This window comes from Cavenderia fasciculata (genome assembly GCF_000203815.1).
Source record: "Cavenderia fasciculata unplaced genomic scaffold Scf_EJPB12P01AWP9W-5, whole genome shotgun sequence".
Taxonomy (NCBI): Eukaryota; Evosea; class Eumycetozoa; order Acytosteliales; family Cavenderiaceae; genus Cavenderia; species Cavenderia fasciculata.
The window spans coordinates 345,931-367,791 of NW_004457703.1; the positions used below are offsets into that span (position 1 = coordinate 345,931).

The window sequence follows — 21,861 nt, forward strand, 5'->3', positions numbered from 1 at the left end:
ATTAAACACCAATAAATGTGTGAATGGGCAGGAGGAGGAGGAGGAGTCATTGGCATTGATGCACAGATAAAGAGATCTTACAATAAATTTGAGTAAAGGGCAATTACAATAATAATAACAAAGATAATAAAATAACAAACAAATTAATGTTTTGTTTAACAAACAATATCAACCACCACGCATATATATGAGAGAGAGAAAGAGATAGATATGAATTTTGAGGGATGCTAAAGTATTTTCAAGATGTCAATCAGCAATCAGTCAGATGACTTGTACTTACATCCAACACCTTAGCACTTGAAGCAACCCTTATGGTATGACTTGTCATTGGCAACGATTGACTCTAAGGGGTAAGCGGTCTTTTGGCAAGCGCCACACTTAACAGATGCTGACATTATTATATGATGATGATGAGATTATTGAAAATATTGAAAATAACTATAGTATTAATTATTATCATATTGATGATTAGAGAGAAATATAAAGTGTGTTATGAAAATATTACAAAAAAAATAAATTAAAAAAGGAAATTTCTTCAAAGACCATTTCATCGAAGTTCATTGTTTTTTCTGGTAGATAGACAGATTAAGATAGATAGATAGATAGATAGATGTAATGATATCACAACAATCAAAAAAGAAGAATAACAACTTGTATAAACATAGTAGCGGTATTATAATACTATGTTGCTGTTTTGTATTGATATCAGTATTAAATGTAGTATCATGTGAACATCAACCAAAACAACAACAACAACAACAACATAAAAGTATCTACAAGAATCACCCAGATTTATTAGTTACGACTAATGATGATAGCAATAATAATAATAATAATAATAATAATATAGTAGGAGGAGGAGGAGGAGAAAAGAATAAAGAAAACTTTAAATCTAGTTCATTGTGTAAGAACTTTCCTGACCTATGTCAAGATAAAACTAAAGATACTACGACGGCCACCAACGTCCAAGAGGTGGTCAATGAACAGGATAAGAATCACAATGACGATGAAATAGTTTCGTCGTCCAATCAATACGATACAATAATTCAATACACTATAGAATTACTCGAAAGGATTGTTATTGTAGTATTGATGGTTGTAACACTACGAAATAGTTTTAGTGGTTTTGTAACTACTGACAAGAAATCACGTGAATCTCAAGATACTTTGGTCAAAGAACTCAAACTACAAAAGCAACATCTACCAACGACCAAAAGAGTCTTGTTGGATGATCTCTTAACATTATTGGATCAATCAAATTTTAGAATGTTGGAAAAGACTTTAGATATTTATAAAAAACAACAATCATCATCTCATAATAATAATAATAATAATAATAATAATAATAATAATAATAATAATAATAATAATAATAATAATAATAATAATAATAATAATAATAAGGAAGAGGAAGAAGAAGAAGAAAAAAGAGTAATTAATCAATGTCAAAAAGTAGTTGATATATACAACAAAAATATGGAATTGATGGATCAATATGGTGAAATGAAAAAAGGAAATCTAGTTGAAATTGATACTCTATTATCAGATTCAAAATCATTATTGGATGAAATGGATGATTTTAAAGGTATGCAAACCATTTAATTTTGACTATCATTGCTAAAAGTATTAATATTTTACTTTATTTCAAAGAAATATTTAAAGAGAATTGTAAAGAATTAAAATTACAATATAATCAATTGGAAAAAGAACAACAAGTCATTTCAAAATTAAAATTATTTATGTATTCTATTCAAGGTGGTGATAATAATAATACTAGTAATTTATTATTGGATCAAGATTCTGATCAAGATGATGAATCATCTACCTCTACCTCTTCGACTCCTACAACTATGACAGTTTTCACAATGGATCAATTTAAAGAGACTATAGGATTACTTGAAAATTATAAAAAATATTCAAATCCTCAATTGGTTAATTTAGTAATAGAATGTCAAAATACAACAATGGATTATTTTAATAGTAGTAATAATAATAATGATGAAAATCAATTATCATCATTATTGATAAAGAGTAAATCAAAACAAGATATTTTAGAAGAAGAAGAAGAAATTGAAGAAATTAAAAGAGATAATCAACCTACTACATCTTCATCTTCATCCTCTACTACTTCAACATCAAAAAGAAATTCAATTGATCAATTAATATTATTAAAACAAATTAAAAGTATTGATGAATGGAAAAGATATAGTTGGAGCTTTCTAGACAACCAAAGACAGCATATAGAAAAACTACAACAAAAACAACGATTGCACCTTGAACAACAAAAACAAAACGAAGAATTGGAATTGAAAAAGATGGCACACGATCGACAACTAGCCAATGAAGATTATCAACGTAAAAGAGATGAAATTGAAAAAGAAATCAAAAAGACACAAGAGAGATTAGAAAATGAAAGGTTACAATCACATTTCTATGCACTTGTTAGAGTTTGTTTGGCAATCTATATATTGATATCTGGGTTTAAAACAATTCATATAGTTACTGCACCATTTATCAATGTTTACAAATATTGTATGGTAATGCCAACTTTTTCAATCTCTACTTTTTTATTTGGTGGCAATAGTGGCAGCAAAAATAGACAAATTAATCAATTTGATTATTGTTCAATTCATTCAATCCTTACAGTATTTTATAATTTGGCAATGGCAATTATTATATTCCTACTGTCATTGGTATCAAATAACAACAAACTAGTAAACCTAGTTATACTACCAGTATTTTTAACAACTGGACTTGTATTTATCTATCAAGTTGATTTGTATCAATTGATCATCTCTCAAATTCCACCAATCTCTACCATGGCAATACTACTTTTATCTTTTTACTTTTATTTTATAAAATCTAAAAAGCAACCCAAGTCTCAGTCTCCCTATACCCTTTACATTTCAGATATATTAATAATATCTTTAATATTTTTAATAAAATTATTTTATTAACAAAACTAAACAAATAAAGTAAAGTAGTATTTGTACTCGTGAAAGTTTGAAAAAAAAAAAAAAAAAAAAACGAAAAATGAAAAAAAACTGTGCAAATGATGGGAGATGATCATTGGTCTCCTCCTCTGAGAGGACAGAGTAGCCTTCGTTTTGATCAGTATTCATTCATTACATTCATTCATTCATTCATCAATCTATTAATCTTAACAAAAAGGAAGAAGAAGAAAGAATGAATCAATTAAATAGATTATTTACAAAGAATTGTAGTTTGGTTGTACAAAATGTTACAAACACAACAACATTATATAATAGTTCAAGACATTCAATGATGTTATTTGGCAATAGTAGTAGTAGATCATATATAAAGACAACAAATAGATTGGCAGCATTGACAGCAGATGCAGCACCAGCAGCACCATCAACAGCAACAACACCTATTCCACAATCAACCATGTCATCAACAACTAGCAGTTCTAAATTGTTCTCGGAAGCCTTTAAAAAGGAGGAAGAGACTAGAGTCGTATCGAAAAAGGAAGCCAAAAGGCAGCTGAAAAGGCAAAGGTTGCTACTGCAACACTCACCAACCTCAAATACAGCAAGTGGAAGATGATGCCATTGTTTCGTGCCATCACCGGTCTCTCTTACCGTGAAGCTATTGCTCAATTAACCTTTGCAAACATTGGCCCCGCCAAAGAAATCAGAGGTTTGGTAACTAGTGCTAGATACAATGCTGAATATTATAAAAATTTGAATCCTGATAGATTAATTGTTTGTAAGTCTAAAGAAAGAAAAAGAAAAGAAAAGAAAGAAAAGAAAGAAAAGAAAGTAAAATATTAATATTAACTATTTTGTTTATTTTTATTTTAGCACAAGTATGGATGGGTAGATCACATTATCAAAAATCATTAGAAGTAAAGGGTAGAGGTAGAACTGGTGTTCGTTCCAAACCATTCACTCATGTAACTGTCGAAGTAAAGGAAATCGAACAATCAGACAATGAAAAGAAGTTGGGTAAATTTGGTAAGAAACATTCTACTATTGAACGTTACAATAATCCATTGGTTTATTAAACAAAAAAACAAAATTTACAAATGAACCCTATAATACTATAATAAATAAATAATTAAATAAATAATAATTAAAAACTATATATTTGTTTATTTAATTTAATCGGTGATAAATTTGATTAAATTTAAATGACCATATTGAAGAGATATTTTTAATAAATCTATCAATAGAGGTTGTATAAACCATGGATAATGATCATTTATATCTTTGATAATATTGATTTGATTGTTTGTTGTAAATCTTTTTAAACATTTTTCCCATTTAAATTGAAAATGTTTTGGAACCTTTAACAACAGAGTTGTAGTCTTTTTAGTCCAGTGAGACTTTATATATTCTCTTAATAATGTTGTTTTTGATCTAATCATAATATCCATTGATGATAAATCATTCAATTGAATATGAATATTACTTTTGTCCAAATATTCAAATAATTGTTTGTAAATTGATATATTTTCAACTAGTCTTGGAGCCATTATTGATTCTAAAGATTCCATTTCAATAGTATAGGGAATTTCAATCATACGAGTATGTGTTGAAACATAAATATAATGTTTTTGTAATAAATATTGAATCATTTCAATTGCTCCTTGTCGATCTTGAATGTATTCCAATTGCTGTAGAGATGGAGAAGAGTTTGATATCATTTGATAAATGTATTCCAATCTAATTAAATGTCGATTGAGTGAATCGATTTTTTTGAATAACCGGTCAAGACAACGAGCAGTAAAATGATCTGAATAAGATTTATGGGGCATGGTACGTATCAATAGATCCATATCATTTCTTTTGACAATACCATCAACTGCATAAATGTCAGTGTAAATATCTACATACAATTCTCTTGATAGAAATGAAACCGTTCTCGAGTATAATGCACTCGATTGATTAGCAGACTCTTTTAAAAGTGTAGTAAATGAATTGGGTGTAATAAAAGAGTCTACAGTTAAAAGATCTAAAATACTCCACATTTCCAATGACGAGTGTTGAAAGAATTGACAAATAACAGAGTCTGATATTTTTGGTTGTTTAGCCTTTTCAAAAATAAATCTAATCATTTTCATATATTTTGTTGTTATTTGACTATTACTAATATTACTATTATTATTAATATTTGGTACAAAATGAATATAGTATGGATAATCTATAGATTTTTCAATAACCCATTCCAATAAATCCATTCTACCAAATTCCAATGTTTTGTTTAAAAAGTAATTATAATCGTGTCCAACAACATTGATTGAAACCAAATCCAAATAATGTTCTATCCATTTTATAGATATATTTGGATATTTTACCAATTCACCAATAAATTTTTGACTAAATGCAATTGAAAGATTCTTATTATTATTATTATTATTATTGTTATTATTATTATTATTATTATTATTATTATTATTATTATTATTATTTGATTGCATTTCCAATAATTGATTTAATAATTCCAATGATAGTATAGTTGGATGTATTCCTTTTAATATTCCATTATTAATTTTTTTAATATTATTTAATGTAAATTCTAATAAATCTTTATAAAGATTTGGATCATTTTTAGAATTATAAAGTATACTATTAAAAGTATTGATATTACCAATCAATAGGATTTGTTTTGATTTTAAATATTCCAACATTTCCAAATCACCAAAATATAATAAATGATTGATATGACCACTATTCATTATATTAGGTTGATTGATTAAAATGTAATCTAAAACTTTAAATTCTCTTTTTTTAATTGTAAAGAATATTATATCTCTCCAATTTAATTTCATCAAATTATTAAATATTAATATTAATTTAATAATTGAATCGGAATTTGAAGAAAAAGAAGAAGAAGATGAAGAGGAGGAGGAGGATGAGGAGATATTGTTGAGATGATTTAATATTAAATTTGAATATTTAAATATTAATTTAATAATAGAATGATTATAATTAAATTTAAAGTTGATCTTGTTATTTTTTAGTTGTTGTTGTTGTTGATTATAAAGTGATTGTAAAATATCAATATATTGTATTGACATGTTTATATTATTATTATATAATTTATAATAAATGTAAGGTTTTGAAGTTAATCTTTTAATGACCAAATTGACCTTTTCATCATTGACATTCAAGTATTGTATCAATGAAGAGATGATTGATGGAATGTGACATGTTTGAATTGCAAGTAATGCAAGATTACTTTTATAATCGATAGTAGTTGTTGATTGATCGATATCAGCGTGATCGACAATCTCCAAATACCTAGGTAGATATTTCATAAAGAGATCACCTCTTTTATACTTTAACATTTCTGTCAATGATTGACCATTCTCTAATTGTTGATTATTCTTGAATGATGTTTTAAAATATCTATATTCTTCTTTATCATTATTATCATTATTATTATTATTTTGTTGAATACTCTTTCTCTTCTTTTTTACAAATGAATCTAGTGATCTATCTAATTGTAAACTCAAATGTATCCATCTAACAAAATGAAATATCTTTCTTCTAATATAGGAATTGAGTAGAATTGATTTGATTGTTGTTATTTCTAGTCTATGCATCTCTATTAATCAATGACCAAATAATCAGAATGCACAGCAATCAATCCAGCTGGGTGAACAAAGTTCAAAAAGTCACCTCGTTGCAGAAATTTGGTCAAATAATACCTTACATGTCTTTATATTCGTATACTAATAAATGAAATCAATAGTCAATTAATTAATTGACCATTTTTGTTATTCCTATTTAAATAAGACAAATAGATAATTGATAATCCAAAATAGTGATGGAAGTGGAATACCTTGTGATGCCAACCAATCTTTTTCCATTGATCCATTTTCTATGAACTATGTTCTTGGAGAAAGTTAAAATTATGAATTTATAATCCAAAATCAAACCAAGATATTTTTATTTTTCCAAAATAATTTTAACTTTTTTAACCTTTATAATTTCTATCCAAAATATTAAAAGTTAATAATTGATTCTCAAAAATAATAAATACAATAAAAATAAATATTTCTAAAAATAAATTATCTATTTTAACCTATTTAATATAATGAGCCCTGCAAGGGCGAATGCTTGTATACTTTTTTGGGAGCGCGAGCGATCCAACGCCCAACCCACACACCCCGAACAATCATTGAGTGTCGTCTACCCGGCCATCGGATTCCGTCGTGGAACCATCTTTGAAGAGCAAAAGGTTAGCCGATGTTTGATCAGTGTCAAGGCCTACCTCCCCGTCGCCGAGTCCTTTGGTACCAAGCTGAATTCAGCTCCTACCTCCGATCAAACAAGTGGTCGTGCTTTCCTCCAAATGAACTTTGACCATTGGGAATTGGTCCTCGGGGACCCTTTTGTCTCTTCAAAGATGGTTCCACGACGGAATCCGAGTGCTAAACTAATCCGCTCCATTCGTATCCAAAAAGGTCTCGCGAAAGAAATACCCGATATTTCTCAATTCCTAGACACTCTTTAAATAAAATGGATATCATTACCATAGCATCATTATAACCAATATTATTTTGTTACTATTATTATTATTTATTGTTTGATTTAATTGGCCAATTCCTATATTAGCACCTCTTGTGTGTGTCTCGGGTGTTTGGATCGCTGCGCTCCCAAAAAAGTTTACAAGCATTCGCCCTTGCAGGGCTCATTATATATTAAATAAGTTAAAATAGTTAATTTATTTTAGAAATATTTATTTTTATTGTATTTATTATTTTTTTAGAATTAATTATTAACTTTTAATATTTTTGGATAGAATTATAAAGGTTAAAAAAGTTAAAATTATTTTAGAAAAATAGAAAAATATTGGATTGATTTTAGATTTTGGATTATAAATTCATAATTTTAACCATAATTTGATTGAAATTATAGGCAAACATAGTTCATAGAAAATGGATCAATGGAAAAAGATTGGTTGGCATCACAAGGTATTCCACTTCCATCACTATTTTTGGATTATCAATTGTCCATCTAACATACAACAGATTCTACATGGGTGGATAAATAAATTTGGAGATTGTTTTTGGTATGTAGATACTGTAACTATTTGAATATTGGGAGGTCTAAATCTTTCAGGAATAAAAACATCAGTATATACTTCCGAAGCTTGAGCTGTTGTTTGCATTGTCAACGTTGGAGGTGTAACCAGTTTACCAATTCTTACAAAATGGATTTGGTTGTATGAATAGACATATGATACATTGCATCGTGGATAGTTGAAATATAACATGGATTGGATGATAAACGAGAATGCTTTAGTGAGAGTGGTTCTAGCCATTACAATAGACAAAACATTGATTACCTGTTGTATGTAAAATAGGTTGAATGTTATTGTCATCATAGAATGTTGGTATATTAAATATAAATTGCTGTTATCGTTCAAAGTTGAGCTGAATATATAGGACCTCTATCTATAATAGAAGACTACCCTCTTTAGTAGTACTAATCTTTGTTCACATAAGACAAAGTATCCATCACAACAACATCATGTTTTCTATTATCTCACGGCATCTCTTTTAATCATAACATGTATAATGCCAAGACAATAACAGAAATTGCATCACAAAGCGATTTCAAACGATGGTCAGCAAAACAAGTAAAAGAATGGGCTACAAAAGAAGTTCAAGTAAGAGAAGAATATGCCCAGATGCTTCTTGATAATGATGTAGATGGAGAAAGTATCGCAGTGTTTACAGAGGCTGATTTTAGTAAATGTGGCATAGTCGTAGCACCTGCAAAGAAGCTCTATCTGGCTGTTCAACAACTTTTAATTAAACAACAACAGCAGCAACAACAATCGCTATCGCATCACAGCAGCAGCAGTAGAGGTAAGTAATGGTACATCTATCTTCTATTTAACCACTCATATTCGTCTTGTTACACACATGATTGTCATTCGTCAGATTCCCTCACCACCCCCATCATGATACTCTTTGCTCTCGTTTAGTTACTAGTGGTGTTTGTGGTTCAACCGTCATCTATTAATCACCCATCAACCCTAATATTAAAGTCATGTCTTATGATCATCGCGCTCACCCATCTTCCAATGATTTTATTTATAATCCAAGCACATTTTATTTTTTGTTTAATAATAATAATATTTTTTTCTTGGAGTCTGATGATAAAAGCACTCATACCGCAGCAGTTCACTATGTATTCTTTCTGATACATTTTATTTGTTCTTTTTTTGCCATTTATTACATATTTCACATTCATCAGTTATCCATATATTTATTCACCACCACTTTGTTCATTTCACTGTAAACCTCAAGAGTTATTTATTCTTTGTATTATATTTTCTTTTATTTAGAGCATTTATCAACTATTTATATATATATATATATCTTTCTTTTTATTTATTCTATTTTCTTTTTTAGTAAATATATTATCAAAAGCAACTATATAACAAAAAAAAACAACTAAAAGACCATATTCGTTCATTGTTATTTATCCACTTTTCCGATTTCATTAATCGCTATCCAATTTTATTTCAATTAACCAATCTTCTAGATCTAAACCAAGAAGAAACAATGTCTGACCAAGCAACATGGCTAAATACTGGTAAGTTCTCCTTGTAAAACAAACAATGGTAATTTGTTCTCATACTTTGTTTCTTAGATCCAAGTCAATGGACTACCAAAGATTCCACTGCTTGGCTAGAGTATTTCAAGAAGGATTCTCCAGCTGCAGAAGAGAAGTTTGATCAATTCAAATGGAAAGGCCCAATTCTCCTTTCGTGGAGCAAAGATACATTCATTGAGAAGTCGGCGGAATATGGCTCAGCTTTATATGATCACCTCCACTCTAGAACAAAGGTTCCTGCCCCATCACCCCAAGGTAAGACACTCATCACTATATCACTCCTTTTTATTCGTCTAGTTCATACATTGATGATGATTCGTCAGATTCCATCACTCCCATTCTTTACCATTTAACATTCCATCAGATATTGCACTACATTCCCCTCTTTTTAAACCATTACTTGTTGATCATCTTTTTGTTTTCATTACCAATCAATGCACCACCCATCTCTTTCCTTTTAACCACTTGCTTCATTGTTGCACAACAAACACTAAACATTTGTCATTTTGTTTTGCTTATTCATCTTTACATATCATTGACCTCTTGTGTTCATTCATATATTTCTAATCCTTTGATCCAAACCAAATATCATGGTCCATTCACCTCTCTTAATCACCCGACAACCTTTTATTTATCGCCCATCTCTTTTTCCATCTTATCCACTCCTTTTGTCAAACATACCTAATTGCTACATCAACCGATCACCATTTCTCCTGTAATATGAGAACAAACAAGGCCTTCACTTGCCTCATTGTTGTTGGTCAATCCATCTCCAACCGTTCCTAATATTATCAACCAATCACCATTAATATCACTGGCTATATTCACTAAAATCCCTCCACCTTTTGTTTGTTGGTTTGATTCACATCCAGTGGACAATACTTTCTTGTTTCATCAGATAATAAAAAATCACTATCATTGCTCCTCTTTTTAAGCCATTTCTGTTGATTATCTTTTGGTTTTTATTCATCAATGCACCACCCAGCTCTTTTAATCTATTCATTACCAATTACCCATCTTTTCCTTTTACCCACTTGCCCCATTGTACTTCTAACCATTGTCGAACCAACCAAACACTAAACATTTGCCTCATTGTTGTTGGTCAATCCATCTCCAACCATTCCTAATATAATTATAATTATTATATCAACCAATCACCATTCATATTTCTATCAGATGTTACAATCACTATAATTCCTCCTCTTTTTAAACCATTTCTTGTTGATTATCTTTTGGTTTTCATTATCCCCACTCCCATCTCTTTTCCCTTTTAACCACTTGCCTCATCTCCACATAGGCAACAATTTTAAATACATTTCATTTACCTTTACTGCAATATATCTAACCATTCTTTGTTTTCTTTTTCTTTTTCTTTTATTTCTTTTTGCAAACCTTTTAGTGTCTGAAAAGAGAATACTCGAATTCCTGGAGTGCCAAGGCAACAAAAAAAAAAAAAAAGTCATTGTTGGTGAACAATGTAAGTCAAACGATCAATAATAACTAGTGTTTTACTAATTTCTTGCTTTCTTAGTATACTATCAAGATCAGGAAATAGTTGAAACTGTAAAGAAGCAAAGAGTTATTGGATACTTCAATAGTTCAGGGGGAGCATACTCTATCCCTGAAGACTCTTTTTCAAAGTCAATCCACAAAGGCAGATTTTCCTTTAATGAAAAACAAGTCAAGATTGTGGACAGAGGCATCTCAAAAAAGCTTCAAGACTTCATTTCCTCTTCTGCCAGAGATTGCAAGAGAGGGGTGTACATACAAGGTCCACAAGGATTCGGAAAATCTCATTCAATCTATCAAGCAGTATATCTGCTTCGACTGAAGCCCAAAAACATCGTGATATATATCCCTGATTGCCAGGGATGGGCAGAATCGAACAATGCCTATTCATTCCTGATATCCTCAATGGTTCATGCTGCCTCATTTGCCCAAGACTCTACACTCTCTAATTTTTTGTGTAGCCAGACTATTCCACAATCACTTGCTTCATTGAAAGAACTCATCACCCAGGCCACAAAATTGTGGTTGGATGCTGAACATCAAGTGTATTGGGTTTTCGATCAACACAATGGCTTGACAGATTCACAAAGAAAAGAGTCCCCCTATTGCATCATTGAAAGCTATCTTGCTGGAGCTATGGAAACGTTTGGCCAAATGGTGGTTGTGTCTGCATCAGCAAATAATAACTATTATTTCACAGTCGCTCATAAAGAATCTTGGCCTGTTTTCCAATTTTGTGATGGCTTCACCAAAGAAGAGTGTTTGGCATACTTGGGCATACATAATGTCATTGTGTCTGAAGATGACCTTGAAACTGTCAATCTTTATACAAACTTTATCCCGTAAGATAGGCTTCTTTTTATATTTATAACAAATAATCGCTAACCAACTTTGGTACTACTTTCTAGATTAGATCTGTCGATCTGGATCAAACAGTTGGAAGGACCTTTTTCCTCCAAAAAATACATCAACAACGATGATATCATCCTGTCACTCGACAATTTCGATGCTGCAAGATCCGCACAAATCGGGCCATTAGACATTTTCTATCGCAAAGAATACTTACAGGACCCAGAAGACCTAAAATCTTTTACCAGATCAGTAGTAGCAATGGCATTAAAGGTATAGTATTTATTTAAAAATATTCATCGTACGATATTTATATTTACCTGATTCTCTATTAGATTCCTATTGAACCCCCACACTTCATTAACCAACAACTTATGTTTGTCAAAGACAAACATGTTTATGGTATTACAAAAGTAGTGGAAAGTATACTTGAGGAGCGTTATATGGGTTCTGTTGTGTATAAAGAGTTACTCGATCATTTTTATAACCTTATTTTCAGAAACAGTTTGGAGTTTACAGAGGATCTCCGCGGCAGAGTTGTAGAGAAATACATTATTGACTCTATTATTGAAGCAAAAGCTTTCAAAATATCATGTTCAAAGATGTTTTACAATATCGATTACAAAAAAGAGGAGAATGTGACAAAACTTTTATCAACTGGGATGGACTGGCAAGGTCTTGAAGCACAGAAACTCAAAACAGACAAACTCAAAGCTTACCGTTGGGGTTCACCATATAACGAGATTATCGTACCATCGGCCTCCAACTTTCCACATGTTGACTTCTTCTTGTGGACGGACCTGTCCTCACTGCATGTCAGGTCACCGTTGCGGCTACACACAAGAACGAATGGGAGGATTCCGAAATATTTGGTTTAATTAAAAGAATGTTACCCCCAGGTACCAAAACAAACTTTTTGTGGATAGCCGATCGACGTTTAAATGTCAACAAAGAATCTTTCAATAACCAGTTTATTGTATATTTGGACGAGATAACCAACAACAACAACAATTTGAAACTTCTCGATTTTTTTGTTTCAAAGAGTGAATAGATATTGGTATTAATTGGTGGACCAAATTTAAATAAATTATTGAATCAACAAGAAGTAGAACCAATATAAGTGGGTTGAAAGTGTGGCGCTTCAAATCAATGGATTTTGAAGCAGTGTGGATGGAAGTGCTATATTATTATTATTTTTTGGGGAAGCGGTGTATCAATAATCAATGGATTATTAAAAGTGGTGGACCAACATAGATTCATTCAACAGTGGTTGGGAAAACGGACCGCCTCTAATCATTCGTGCCAAAGTTCTTCATTGTATCAAGTAAAAAGCAATGGAACTTTGTTAATATTTAAGTTTATTTAATTTTATGAAAAGAATCATGATAGCTATGGTTGATCTATCACAAAATAATACAAATAAAGATTAATATTATATTAATCAAACTTGATTCTTTAAAATGGTATACCATTGTATCTATTAATAGCAAACCACATGTTTGATGCTTGATCAATAACTTTGTTTACTTTATGATAGCGAAATTTTGAGAATAATTATTCTATCATAAAGACCTTTGATCTTCCACTACCAATCTTTTGTTTTTTTTTCAAATCTTGGGCAAATGATACAATTAAATCAATGACACTAATTCTTTGATTCTTTACCATGTCTTTTAATTCATTTCCTAAATTTGTAGATAGTTTAGTAGAGGTCATAGTTGAATTTAAATACTCTTTTACAAAATCATTTGTAGCTGTTAGATTGTTTCTTGGGACCATTTCTATTAAATCATTTGGTAAAATTTGATCAACCATTATTTGTTGTTGCTGTTCTGTTTGTTTTGCTTGATTTACTTGATTTGCTTGAATTGTTCTTTCCAATTCCAAAAGATTCTTTTCTTTCATTTCATTGTTCATATCTATAATTGATTGTAATTGTTCATCTATTTGTCTTGTATTTTCATACTTGCCTTCCAATTCTTGTATTCTCTTTTCTGTCAACTTTTGATTGTAAAGTATTTCCATTGATCTATCATCTTTTTCTTGTCTTCTCTTTAATTTCTCCTCCTTTGCTTCAAACAACATTGACAACCTCTTTTCCAATTGATCAAATCTATCATTTTCTTTTTTTAGAATTGGTATCTCTTGCTGATCATCTTTTGTTAGATCAATGATCTTTTTCTTTGTTTCTTTATCCAATTCTTGTTGATTCTTGAGTACAGACTCTCTAAAGTTGGCATCCTGTATTGATTTGATCATGGCAACTTCATTTGGATTTGACCAAGCCAATACAGGGCTGCTTTCTTTAGAGAGCTGTTGTTGTTGTTTCCTCTCATCATCTAATGCTTCTCTAATCAACTTTCTAATCAATTTTTTATCATTCTTTTTTGATCTAATGTAAACTCTATCTACTCCATGTTGTATGTATCGTCCTCTTTTATCTTTTTTTAATCTTAATGGTCTCTGTTTTTGCTTCTTGCCTCCAATCATCATCTTGTATTATTATACAATATAATTATATTTAAAACTTCATAATCATTTTATTCTTTATAATATCTGATTCTTTAATATTTATAGGTTGTTGTTTTATCTCTTTCTCTACAACTTCATCGTTTACAATGAAATTATTTTTTTGTTGGTGACAAGTAAACATTTCAATGAGAGATTCCATTTTTTTATTCATTTGTTCAAAGTCTTTTTTGTTATTATCTATTACTATTCTTTTCTTTTTTACAGGAGCTTTGTTTTTTGTTCTTTTCTTTATATTATCATTATCAGAATCATTATCAGAATCAGAATCACTATCATAGATTATAAATTGATTTTTTCTAGCATCACGTGCTTTTTGTAGATTTAGAGCAGATGTAATTGATCTTTTATCTTTTTTTATATCTTGATCCATTCTCTTTATTATATATATATATAGAGTAATTTATTATATTACTATTTTTACACTACTTTTATAATACTTTTACACTACTTTATTTAGAGACAAAACAGCTACAGCAAATCACTTTTATTAGAGTAATAGTAAATTTTAATAATTTTATAATAATGTTTTACTAATTATATATAAAAGTATGTTGATTACACATAAAAAGATATTCTATATAAATTCACACAATAGAATCAGTGGTACTAATTCTAAATTTAAATATAATATTATATATTATCCTCAAGACAGGTTTGACAGAGTTGCATTATTACAAGCGGCAATACCAAAATCATTTTATACAGTTGGAAGAGGATTAAATACTTTTGAATTGATAGAAGATGATCAATCAACTATTATTTCTATCCCTGTTGGTAATTATTCAAGAAAATCATTACAAGATACATTCGAAAAGCAATTGAATGCATTGTCACCAAACAATGTGAAATATGCAATCAATTGGCCGACATCACAACAACCAAATACTGGTAAATATATATTTACATGTGCATCAACAAGAGATATTCAACCAATCTTTTCTTTTACTAATCAATTATTTCGTCATTTAGGTTTTAATAAAGATTCAACAAATAAATTTAATAATAATATTTTGGAATCAACCAATGTAATCAACTTACAATCTGATAATGTTTTATTTATTCATTCAGATTTATGTAGTAATGGAGATGATGATATATTACAAGAGGTTTATTCTGCAGCTGGTAATGCAGACTTTTCAAATATACATTGGCAAAACTATGATGTTGAATCATATAGTAAACAATTGGTATCAAATACAAAGACAAGCTTTACCATTTATTTGACAGATCAAGATGGAAATGAAGTAAATTTAAATGGTGTAAATATCAATCTGACATTGATTTTATTCAAACATAATGACATCTCACAATTGGTAAGAGAATATATAAATTATTTATTGGTTAAAGAAAAAGAATCATTAACAGTTGTTGATGAAATTTAATTTTAGATATATAGAATATATAGAATTAAAAAAATGGAACAAGCAATTTCAAATCAATTTGATTATCGACAAATGGTTGGATCAGGACCACAATATGAATACACTAGAGTATATCCTCAAGCTGGTGCAACTCAAACAGCAGTTTATCAAGGAGGAAATGACACTATATTTGAAATACCACCAACCAAAGCATTTAATTTAAGTAGGTCATGGTTTCAATTTACATTTACATTACCAGCAACCAATGCAAAGTTTGGATTTGTATTTACTGATTTTATTCCATTCTTTAGACAGATACAGGTATTTACAAGAGGTGGTACATATTTAATGGATCATACCAACTTTCATTTACATTCTAAAATGGTGACCAAGATCAACAAAAAATTAAATAATACACTCAACACTTTCAACTCTGCAGTAAATACAGCAAATCAATCTTATATTCCTTGTTATTCTTGTAACACTTTGGTAAATATGAATCCAAGATATGATGGCACTTCATGTGATAGAGCATTTACTGAACCAGACTATTTATCTTCAGGCTTTGCGGCCAATACAGCAGTTAATTTAAATGTAACCATTCCATTCAACGAATTATACGAATCCATTTTATCATTGGACAAGGATATTATGTTGAATGAAACATTATTGGTTAGATTTGTTTGGTCAGAATTACCAAATATTGGTTTTGGTGCAGATGCCTCTCTTACTCCTCAACAAATCCAGTTGCTTTAACAGCTCCTGCTGGACCCAATGTACAAGGTATGGAAATACATTTAGCAGTTGAAAAGAGATTTGATATTATTCAAAATTTACAACAAAAGATTGCAAACTCAGAAGGTTTCTCTTTACTTATTCCTTATTGTTATACTACAACAGCATCACTTACAGGTACAAATCAGCCGGTATCATTAAGATTAAATAGACTAAATGGTATTACTTTGGAAAGAATTTATCATAGTTTATTTGTTACTGCTTCAGTTGCAAACTCTGCCATCTACAACAACAATGTGGCTGCGACAAATTTGGAACATTTTTACACCAATATTAATAATACAAGGCGAATGCAATACGATTATTATCCAATTGTAAATGATGATTATAAAGCATTGCGAGACAAATTGATAGATTCAACAATTCAAACACCAAATATTCACAACTATAATTGGTGTTGGTTGGATAGATTTGATGATGGATCATTTGGTTTGCTAGATGAAAATATTGTTTCTGGTATTGATTTAAATCTAGGAGAAGTTAAATGGGATTTTATTGCATTTTTAAGTGTTGCAACCAATCTTACTCATCAATCAACAGTGGTATGTAATAGAAGGTTAGTTATTACTTCAAATGGATTGACATTAATGTAAATATTATTTATTGATTATTAAATAATATAGGAAAATGAAATTCAACAGACAGACAATTATTAAAACAATCCCAATTGGTGGAATCATTCCTGGTGATCATGGAAGGTTGATGGTTCAAATTAATTTGGATTTTGTTCCAGATCTTATTACATTAAAACTCTATAGTTTAGATGGAACACTTCATATTGGGGATGTGTACACAATTAGAACTTCATTGATTAGTGACAACAACCTTTTTTCCTTTTCAAAAATATCCACCACAAATTGTAATTTACATTTTACAAACAAAAGTGGAGCCATTATACAAGGAGCTTATTATTTTGAATGTGTGGATCAAAACAACAATTATTTGGAAAATGAATTGGAATTTGCAGCTGTATTTCAATTTACCAAATTTTAAATTCAACATATATATATAAAATGATAAAGCTAACAAAAATCAATAATATCATTGTGGAACCAATCAAACTACCACAACCACCAAAAAATGTAAAAGGATCGGAATTATTTAATCAATTAAATGCAAATATATTGGTATGTGCTCCAAAGAATAGTGGCAAGACTGTTGTTATTAAAAAGATTATAGATGAATGTACTAACAAACAAACAAATGTTTTAATCTTTTGCGCAACAGTTCACAATGATCATAGTTGGTTGGAAATTCAAAAAGATTTGGATAAAAGAGGAATAACATTTATGACATTTACAAGTATTTATGATGACAAGGCAAATGTGTTGGAGGCATTTATTCAAAGTTTGCAAGTAAAACCAAATGAAAATAGTAAACCATTGATATTGACCAATAATATTGTGGCAGAGAAATCATCATCAAAAAAAGAAGTGGCACCAGATTATTTAATTATTTTTGATGATTTATCAAATGAATTAAAAGATCCAAGTATTACCAAACTAATGAAGATTCAAAGACACTTTTCAACCAAGATTATTATTAGTACCCAATCATGGAAAGACACCTCATCACATATTCGAAAAGGTAATTTGGATTATGTTTTGCTATTTAAAAATATACCAACAGAAACATTAAAAATCATATATGATGAACTATCACTGGCAATTCCTTTTAAATTATTTACAGAGATTTATTCATATTCAACCAAAGAGAAATTTCATTTCCTTTACACAAGTAGAAATGGGGATTATAGAAAGGATTTCAATTTACAACTCGAAATTAAAATATAGATTTAAATATATATAAGAAAAATGAGCAGAAGGGTATGGATTTCAAATGATGGAGCTTGTATTCACACAGGTTTGGGTGGTCAACAAGGAGATGGATTTGGAGATTGGTTTAAAAAAGCATATGATTTTGTCAAAGAAAACAAATTAATATCGCGAGGAGCAAAGGCACTTGGTGATGCTGGAGTTCCATATGCCAGCAAGATTGGAGATGTAGCAGATAAATTGGGTTATGGAAAAAAACCAAGACGAAAAAGAACACAAGCTGGAGGAACACAATATGGGATTAATGGTGGAGCCAAGAGGAAAAGAGGGGCCAGAAAAAAGTAATATATTAAATATTGATTAATAATTAATATAAAAGAAAATGACAGCAAGATTTGTAGATTTATTAAATGAATTTGAAGATGTGGCCATTGGACAAGTGGATGAATTGACAATTACAGATCAACTCGTACTTGAAAACACAACAAACCAAATAATTTTTGGAGATTTGCAAGTTATTTTAAATGTGAAATGCCAGGTTATATTCCAACACCATTGGATTTCTATGAATATTTTACACACTGGATTCAATTTAAATACAATATATCTGGAGGATCATTTGTCTATTCCATGAATCAAATCCACATTGTGAGAATTGGGAAACTAGTTACACTATGTGTGGACTCGCCTCCAACATTTACAATGCGAGCAACAGCTCAAGCTTCAGAAGTATACACTGATGTGATTATGCCTGAAAGATTTAGGCCTCCCAATCTTCAAATGGTAACAGTTTGTACATACCAAAAACAAACTCCAACTTTATTTATCCATCCATGTCGAATCTGTTGCATGTTGGATGGTCAATTGATAATCCAAAATAGTGATGGAAGTGGAATACCTTGTGATGCCAACCAATCTTTTTCCATTGATCCATTTTCGATGAGCTATGTTCTTTACTAATATTTTCTATCCAAATTATAAAGTTATAATTATGAATTTATAATCCAAAATCTAAAATCAATCCAATATTTTTCTATTTTTCTAAAATAATTTTAACTTTTTAACTTTTATAATTTCTATCCAAAATATTAATAGTTAATAATTAATTCTAAAAAATAATAAAATACAATAAAAATAAATATTTCTAAAAATAAATTAACTATTTTAACCTAATTAATATATAATGAGCCCTGCAAGGGCGAATGCTTGTAAACTTTTTTTGGGAGCGCCAGCGATCCAAACACCCGAGACACACACCCTCTTCAAGAATCAAGTACTTGATTTTTTTAAAAGCAAATTATACCTTGACATGTCTTTATTAATAACCGGTTCATTGATTGCTCAAACATTATTATATATTTTGGCATGTGTGGCACATTTGTGCGTTTTCAGGGAGACCTATATATAATTGCATTGGACTTGCACGACCCGTATTATCTTTGATCATCCCACAACGCGAAATACCATTTAAATCGATAGGATGGAGCTTCCCACCAAGACGACCATATCGTTGTTGTTGTTGTTGTTGTTGTTGTTGTTGTTGTTGTTGTTGTTGTTGTTGTTGTTGTTGTTGTTGTTGTTGTGGTTGTGGTTGTTGTTGTGGTTGATTGATCTCTTCATATTCCTCTGGATATCCTTGATGATGATGATTATTATTATTATTATTATTATTATTATTATTATTATTAATGTTATTATTATTATTGTTATTGTTATTAATACTATTATTATCATAATTATCACCATTATAATGATTATTATGATCATTATTAATTGAGAGTGTTTTCATATTATTCATTAAAGTATTTGGGGATTCATATGAAGGATGAGGAACATTAATGTCCGTTTTAGGGATCCTTTTGATTGAATCTGTAAATGATTTTAGTCTATCTCTAAGTTGCGACACCTCTGGTCTGGGTTTAGAGGTATTTTTTTCCTTTCCAATTACTTGTTTTTCCTCTCCCGAGAACTTGTGAGGATTTTCATGACCAAATGTCATGTTTTTTCCTTCAAGAAATTGTTTTACTGTATCCATTTGAGATTGAAATAATGCCAGGTTTTGGTTCACTCTTGAAAAATGTTTTGTTTCTACAACCAAAATGTCAGAGATCTTGTAGAAATGGTTCGAAGTGTCGGCAATGATATGGGTCGTCATATATTGTCTAAATAATTCCCTAGCTACCTTTGCACAGACAAGTATGACCCGAGGTTTGAGGTCAATAATATCTTTTACTTGCTTTTTCATTCTTTGGTAACCGTCCTCTGGAATTCCCAATTTACTGATGAAATAATTAAATAATAATGAATTAATAAAGAGTGTTTCCTATATAGGTCTTGGAAATACATACCTATGATTAACTTTGGTGTAAGCATCAGTTATATAATATGTATATTTGTTCTCAATGGATCTCCAACCCAACACAGTTTGCATATATCTATTCAAACCATCAAAGGTTTTGCACCATGCTGATCCAGTTTTGTTAAGTCCAAGATGTCTTGCGTTGATTGGATCGATTTGGACGATTACCATTGTTGGGCCTTGTGCGATGTCTGTTAGAGTTTGTTTGCCTCTCCATTCCATAATAAAACGGGAAAGTTCTATATATTCCTCGTTGGGTATATCACCACATTCAATTGATCGATTTTCCCATTCATCTCCACAAACTTGATGTCCACACTTTGACACCAATTTGTCTAAAACAATTATAAAGTGTCAATAATTAGATTTCCTGGTCAGAAAGAACTATGATGATGATGATGATAATGATAGACGACATACTTTTGGTTTCATACAATAGACATTCTAAACATTTTGGTTTTTTTGTGGCTTTACAAACACCAATGTTGAATACCAATGCCAGATAGCAAACAAAATGGGGGTGACTTTGATATTGTACAAACTTTGAATACTCTGGTCCTGGCTCGGTTTCAAAGTCTCCTATTTTCAATCGGATTTCCTCTGCTTTCTTGCATTGTATTGGCTGAAAGTTTGGTGGTGTATCATCACTTGTATCTGTACTATGCGAATTTGTTGTAGCCTCACTTGATGGAGAATTGGTTGTAGATTGACTTGATGGGTTGATTGTAGCGCTAGCTTCACTTGATGTTGTCTCGGCGGAAACAGTTGACGAGGTTGTCGTCGCCGTACTTTGCTGGCCTGTTGAATTTGCAATCACTGCTGGGGGTACTTTGATCTGATCGTGTACAAACATGCATGTTTGATACTTGCATCTTGTCTGATATCTGCAACGATGTTCGTAGGGGCACCCAAGATCGATCTTGTCGCAATCACCTCCATCGAAACAAATAGAATTTAAAAAGCAATAATAATAAAAACGAAATTGTTTGTGTGAAAGTATACTTATTAATAAGATAACATGATCTCATCCACTTTCGCCACAGATTCCCGAAAAAGGGTAATTTTTGTTAATAATATTTTTA

At 30.3% G+C, this 21,861-nt stretch overlaps 11 protein-coding genes across 11 annotated transcripts; 7 read left to right on the forward strand and 4 right to left on the reverse strand.

Annotated features, from left to right (window-relative positions):
• Positions 1-615: 615 nt before the first annotated feature.
• Positions 616-4,027, forward strand: DFA_06752 (uncharacterized protein; the record flags this gene model as incomplete). The annotated part of the gene is made up of 5 exons (XM_004366069.1): positions 616-1,585; positions 1,651-2,756; positions 3,172-3,518; positions 3,554-3,729; positions 3,825-4,027. The coding sequence occupies 5 exons, from the start codon at positions 616-618 to the stop codon at positions 4,025-4,027; spliced, it is 2,802 nt and encodes a 933-aa protein (XP_004366126.1).
• Positions 4,028-4,123: 96 nt separating this feature from the next.
• On the reverse strand, positions 4,124-6,846 carry DFA_06753 (uncharacterized protein; the record flags this gene model as incomplete). Its single annotated transcript, XM_004366070.1, has 3 exons — positions 4,124-6,571; positions 6,677-6,700; positions 6,811-6,846. The coding sequence occupies 3 exons, from the start codon at positions 6,844-6,846 to the stop codon at positions 4,124-4,126; spliced, it is 2,508 nt and encodes an 835-aa protein (XP_004366127.1).
• Positions 6,847-7,065: 219 nt separating this feature from the next.
• On the forward strand, positions 7,066-7,485 carry DFA_06754 (uncharacterized protein; the record flags this gene model as incomplete). The annotated part of the gene is made up of 1 exon (XM_004366071.1): positions 7,066-7,485. One exon carries the CDS (start codon positions 7,066-7,068, stop codon positions 7,483-7,485), a length of 420 nt encoding a protein of 139 aa, XP_004366128.1.
• A 1,059-nt stretch (positions 7,486-8,544) lies between these two features.
• DFA_06755 (uncharacterized protein) lies at positions 8,545-9,423 on the forward strand (the record flags this gene model as incomplete). Its single annotated transcript, XM_004366072.1, has 2 exons — positions 8,545-8,845; positions 9,395-9,423. The coding sequence occupies 2 exons, from the start codon at positions 8,545-8,547 to the stop codon at positions 9,421-9,423; spliced, it is 330 nt and encodes a 109-aa protein (XP_004366129.1).
• Positions 9,424-9,547: 124 nt separating this feature from the next.
• DFA_06756 (uncharacterized protein) lies at positions 9,548-9,952 on the forward strand (the record flags this gene model as incomplete). Its single annotated transcript, XM_004366073.1, has 2 exons — positions 9,548-9,578; positions 9,636-9,952. The coding sequence occupies 2 exons, from the start codon at positions 9,548-9,550 to the stop codon at positions 9,950-9,952; spliced, it is 348 nt and encodes a 115-aa protein (XP_004366130.1).
• Positions 9,953-10,319: 367 nt separating this feature from the next.
• Positions 10,320-13,008, forward strand: DFA_06757 (uncharacterized protein; the record flags this gene model as incomplete). Its single annotated transcript, XM_004366074.1, has 6 exons — positions 10,320-10,359; positions 11,131-11,950; positions 12,206-12,230; positions 12,293-12,414; positions 12,457-12,768; positions 12,843-13,008. 6 exons carry the CDS (start codon positions 10,320-10,322, stop codon positions 13,006-13,008), a joined length of 1,485 nt encoding a protein of 494 aa, XP_004366131.1.
• A 503-nt stretch (positions 13,009-13,511) lies between these two features.
• On the reverse strand, positions 13,512-14,859 carry DFA_06758 (uncharacterized protein; the record flags this gene model as incomplete). The annotated part of the gene is made up of 2 exons (XM_004366075.1): positions 13,512-14,349; positions 14,486-14,859. The coding sequence occupies 2 exons, from the start codon at positions 14,857-14,859 to the stop codon at positions 13,512-13,514; spliced, it is 1,212 nt and encodes a 403-aa protein (XP_004366132.1).
• Positions 14,860-15,037: 178 nt separating this feature from the next.
• On the forward strand, positions 15,038-17,445 carry DFA_06759 (uncharacterized protein; the record flags this gene model as incomplete). Its single annotated transcript, XM_004366076.1, has 4 exons — positions 15,038-15,748; positions 15,878-16,444; positions 16,528-17,234; positions 17,409-17,445. 4 exons carry the CDS (start codon positions 15,038-15,040, stop codon positions 17,443-17,445), a joined length of 2,022 nt encoding a protein of 673 aa, XP_004366133.1.
• Positions 17,446-17,658: 213 nt separating this feature from the next.
• Positions 17,659-19,380, forward strand: DFA_06760 (uncharacterized protein; the record flags this gene model as incomplete). The annotated part of the gene is made up of 3 exons (XM_004366077.1): positions 17,659-18,382; positions 18,509-18,761; positions 18,927-19,380. The coding sequence occupies 3 exons, from the start codon at positions 17,659-17,661 to the stop codon at positions 19,378-19,380; spliced, it is 1,431 nt and encodes a 476-aa protein (XP_004366134.1).
• A 135-nt stretch (positions 19,381-19,515) lies between these two features.
• On the reverse strand, positions 19,516-20,950 carry DFA_06761 (uncharacterized protein; the record flags this gene model as incomplete). Its single annotated transcript, XM_004366078.1, has 3 exons — positions 19,516-19,528; positions 19,833-20,699; positions 20,769-20,950. The coding sequence occupies 3 exons, from the start codon at positions 20,948-20,950 to the stop codon at positions 19,516-19,518; spliced, it is 1,062 nt and encodes a 353-aa protein (XP_004366135.1).
• Positions 20,951-21,071: 121 nt separating this feature from the next.
• On the reverse strand, positions 21,072-21,632 carry DFA_06762 (uncharacterized protein; the record flags this gene model as incomplete). The annotated part of the gene is made up of 2 exons (XM_004366079.1): positions 21,072-21,114; positions 21,322-21,632. The coding sequence occupies 2 exons, from the start codon at positions 21,630-21,632 to the stop codon at positions 21,072-21,074; spliced, it is 354 nt and encodes a 117-aa protein (XP_004366136.1).
• Positions 21,633-21,861: the final 229 nt, after the last annotated feature.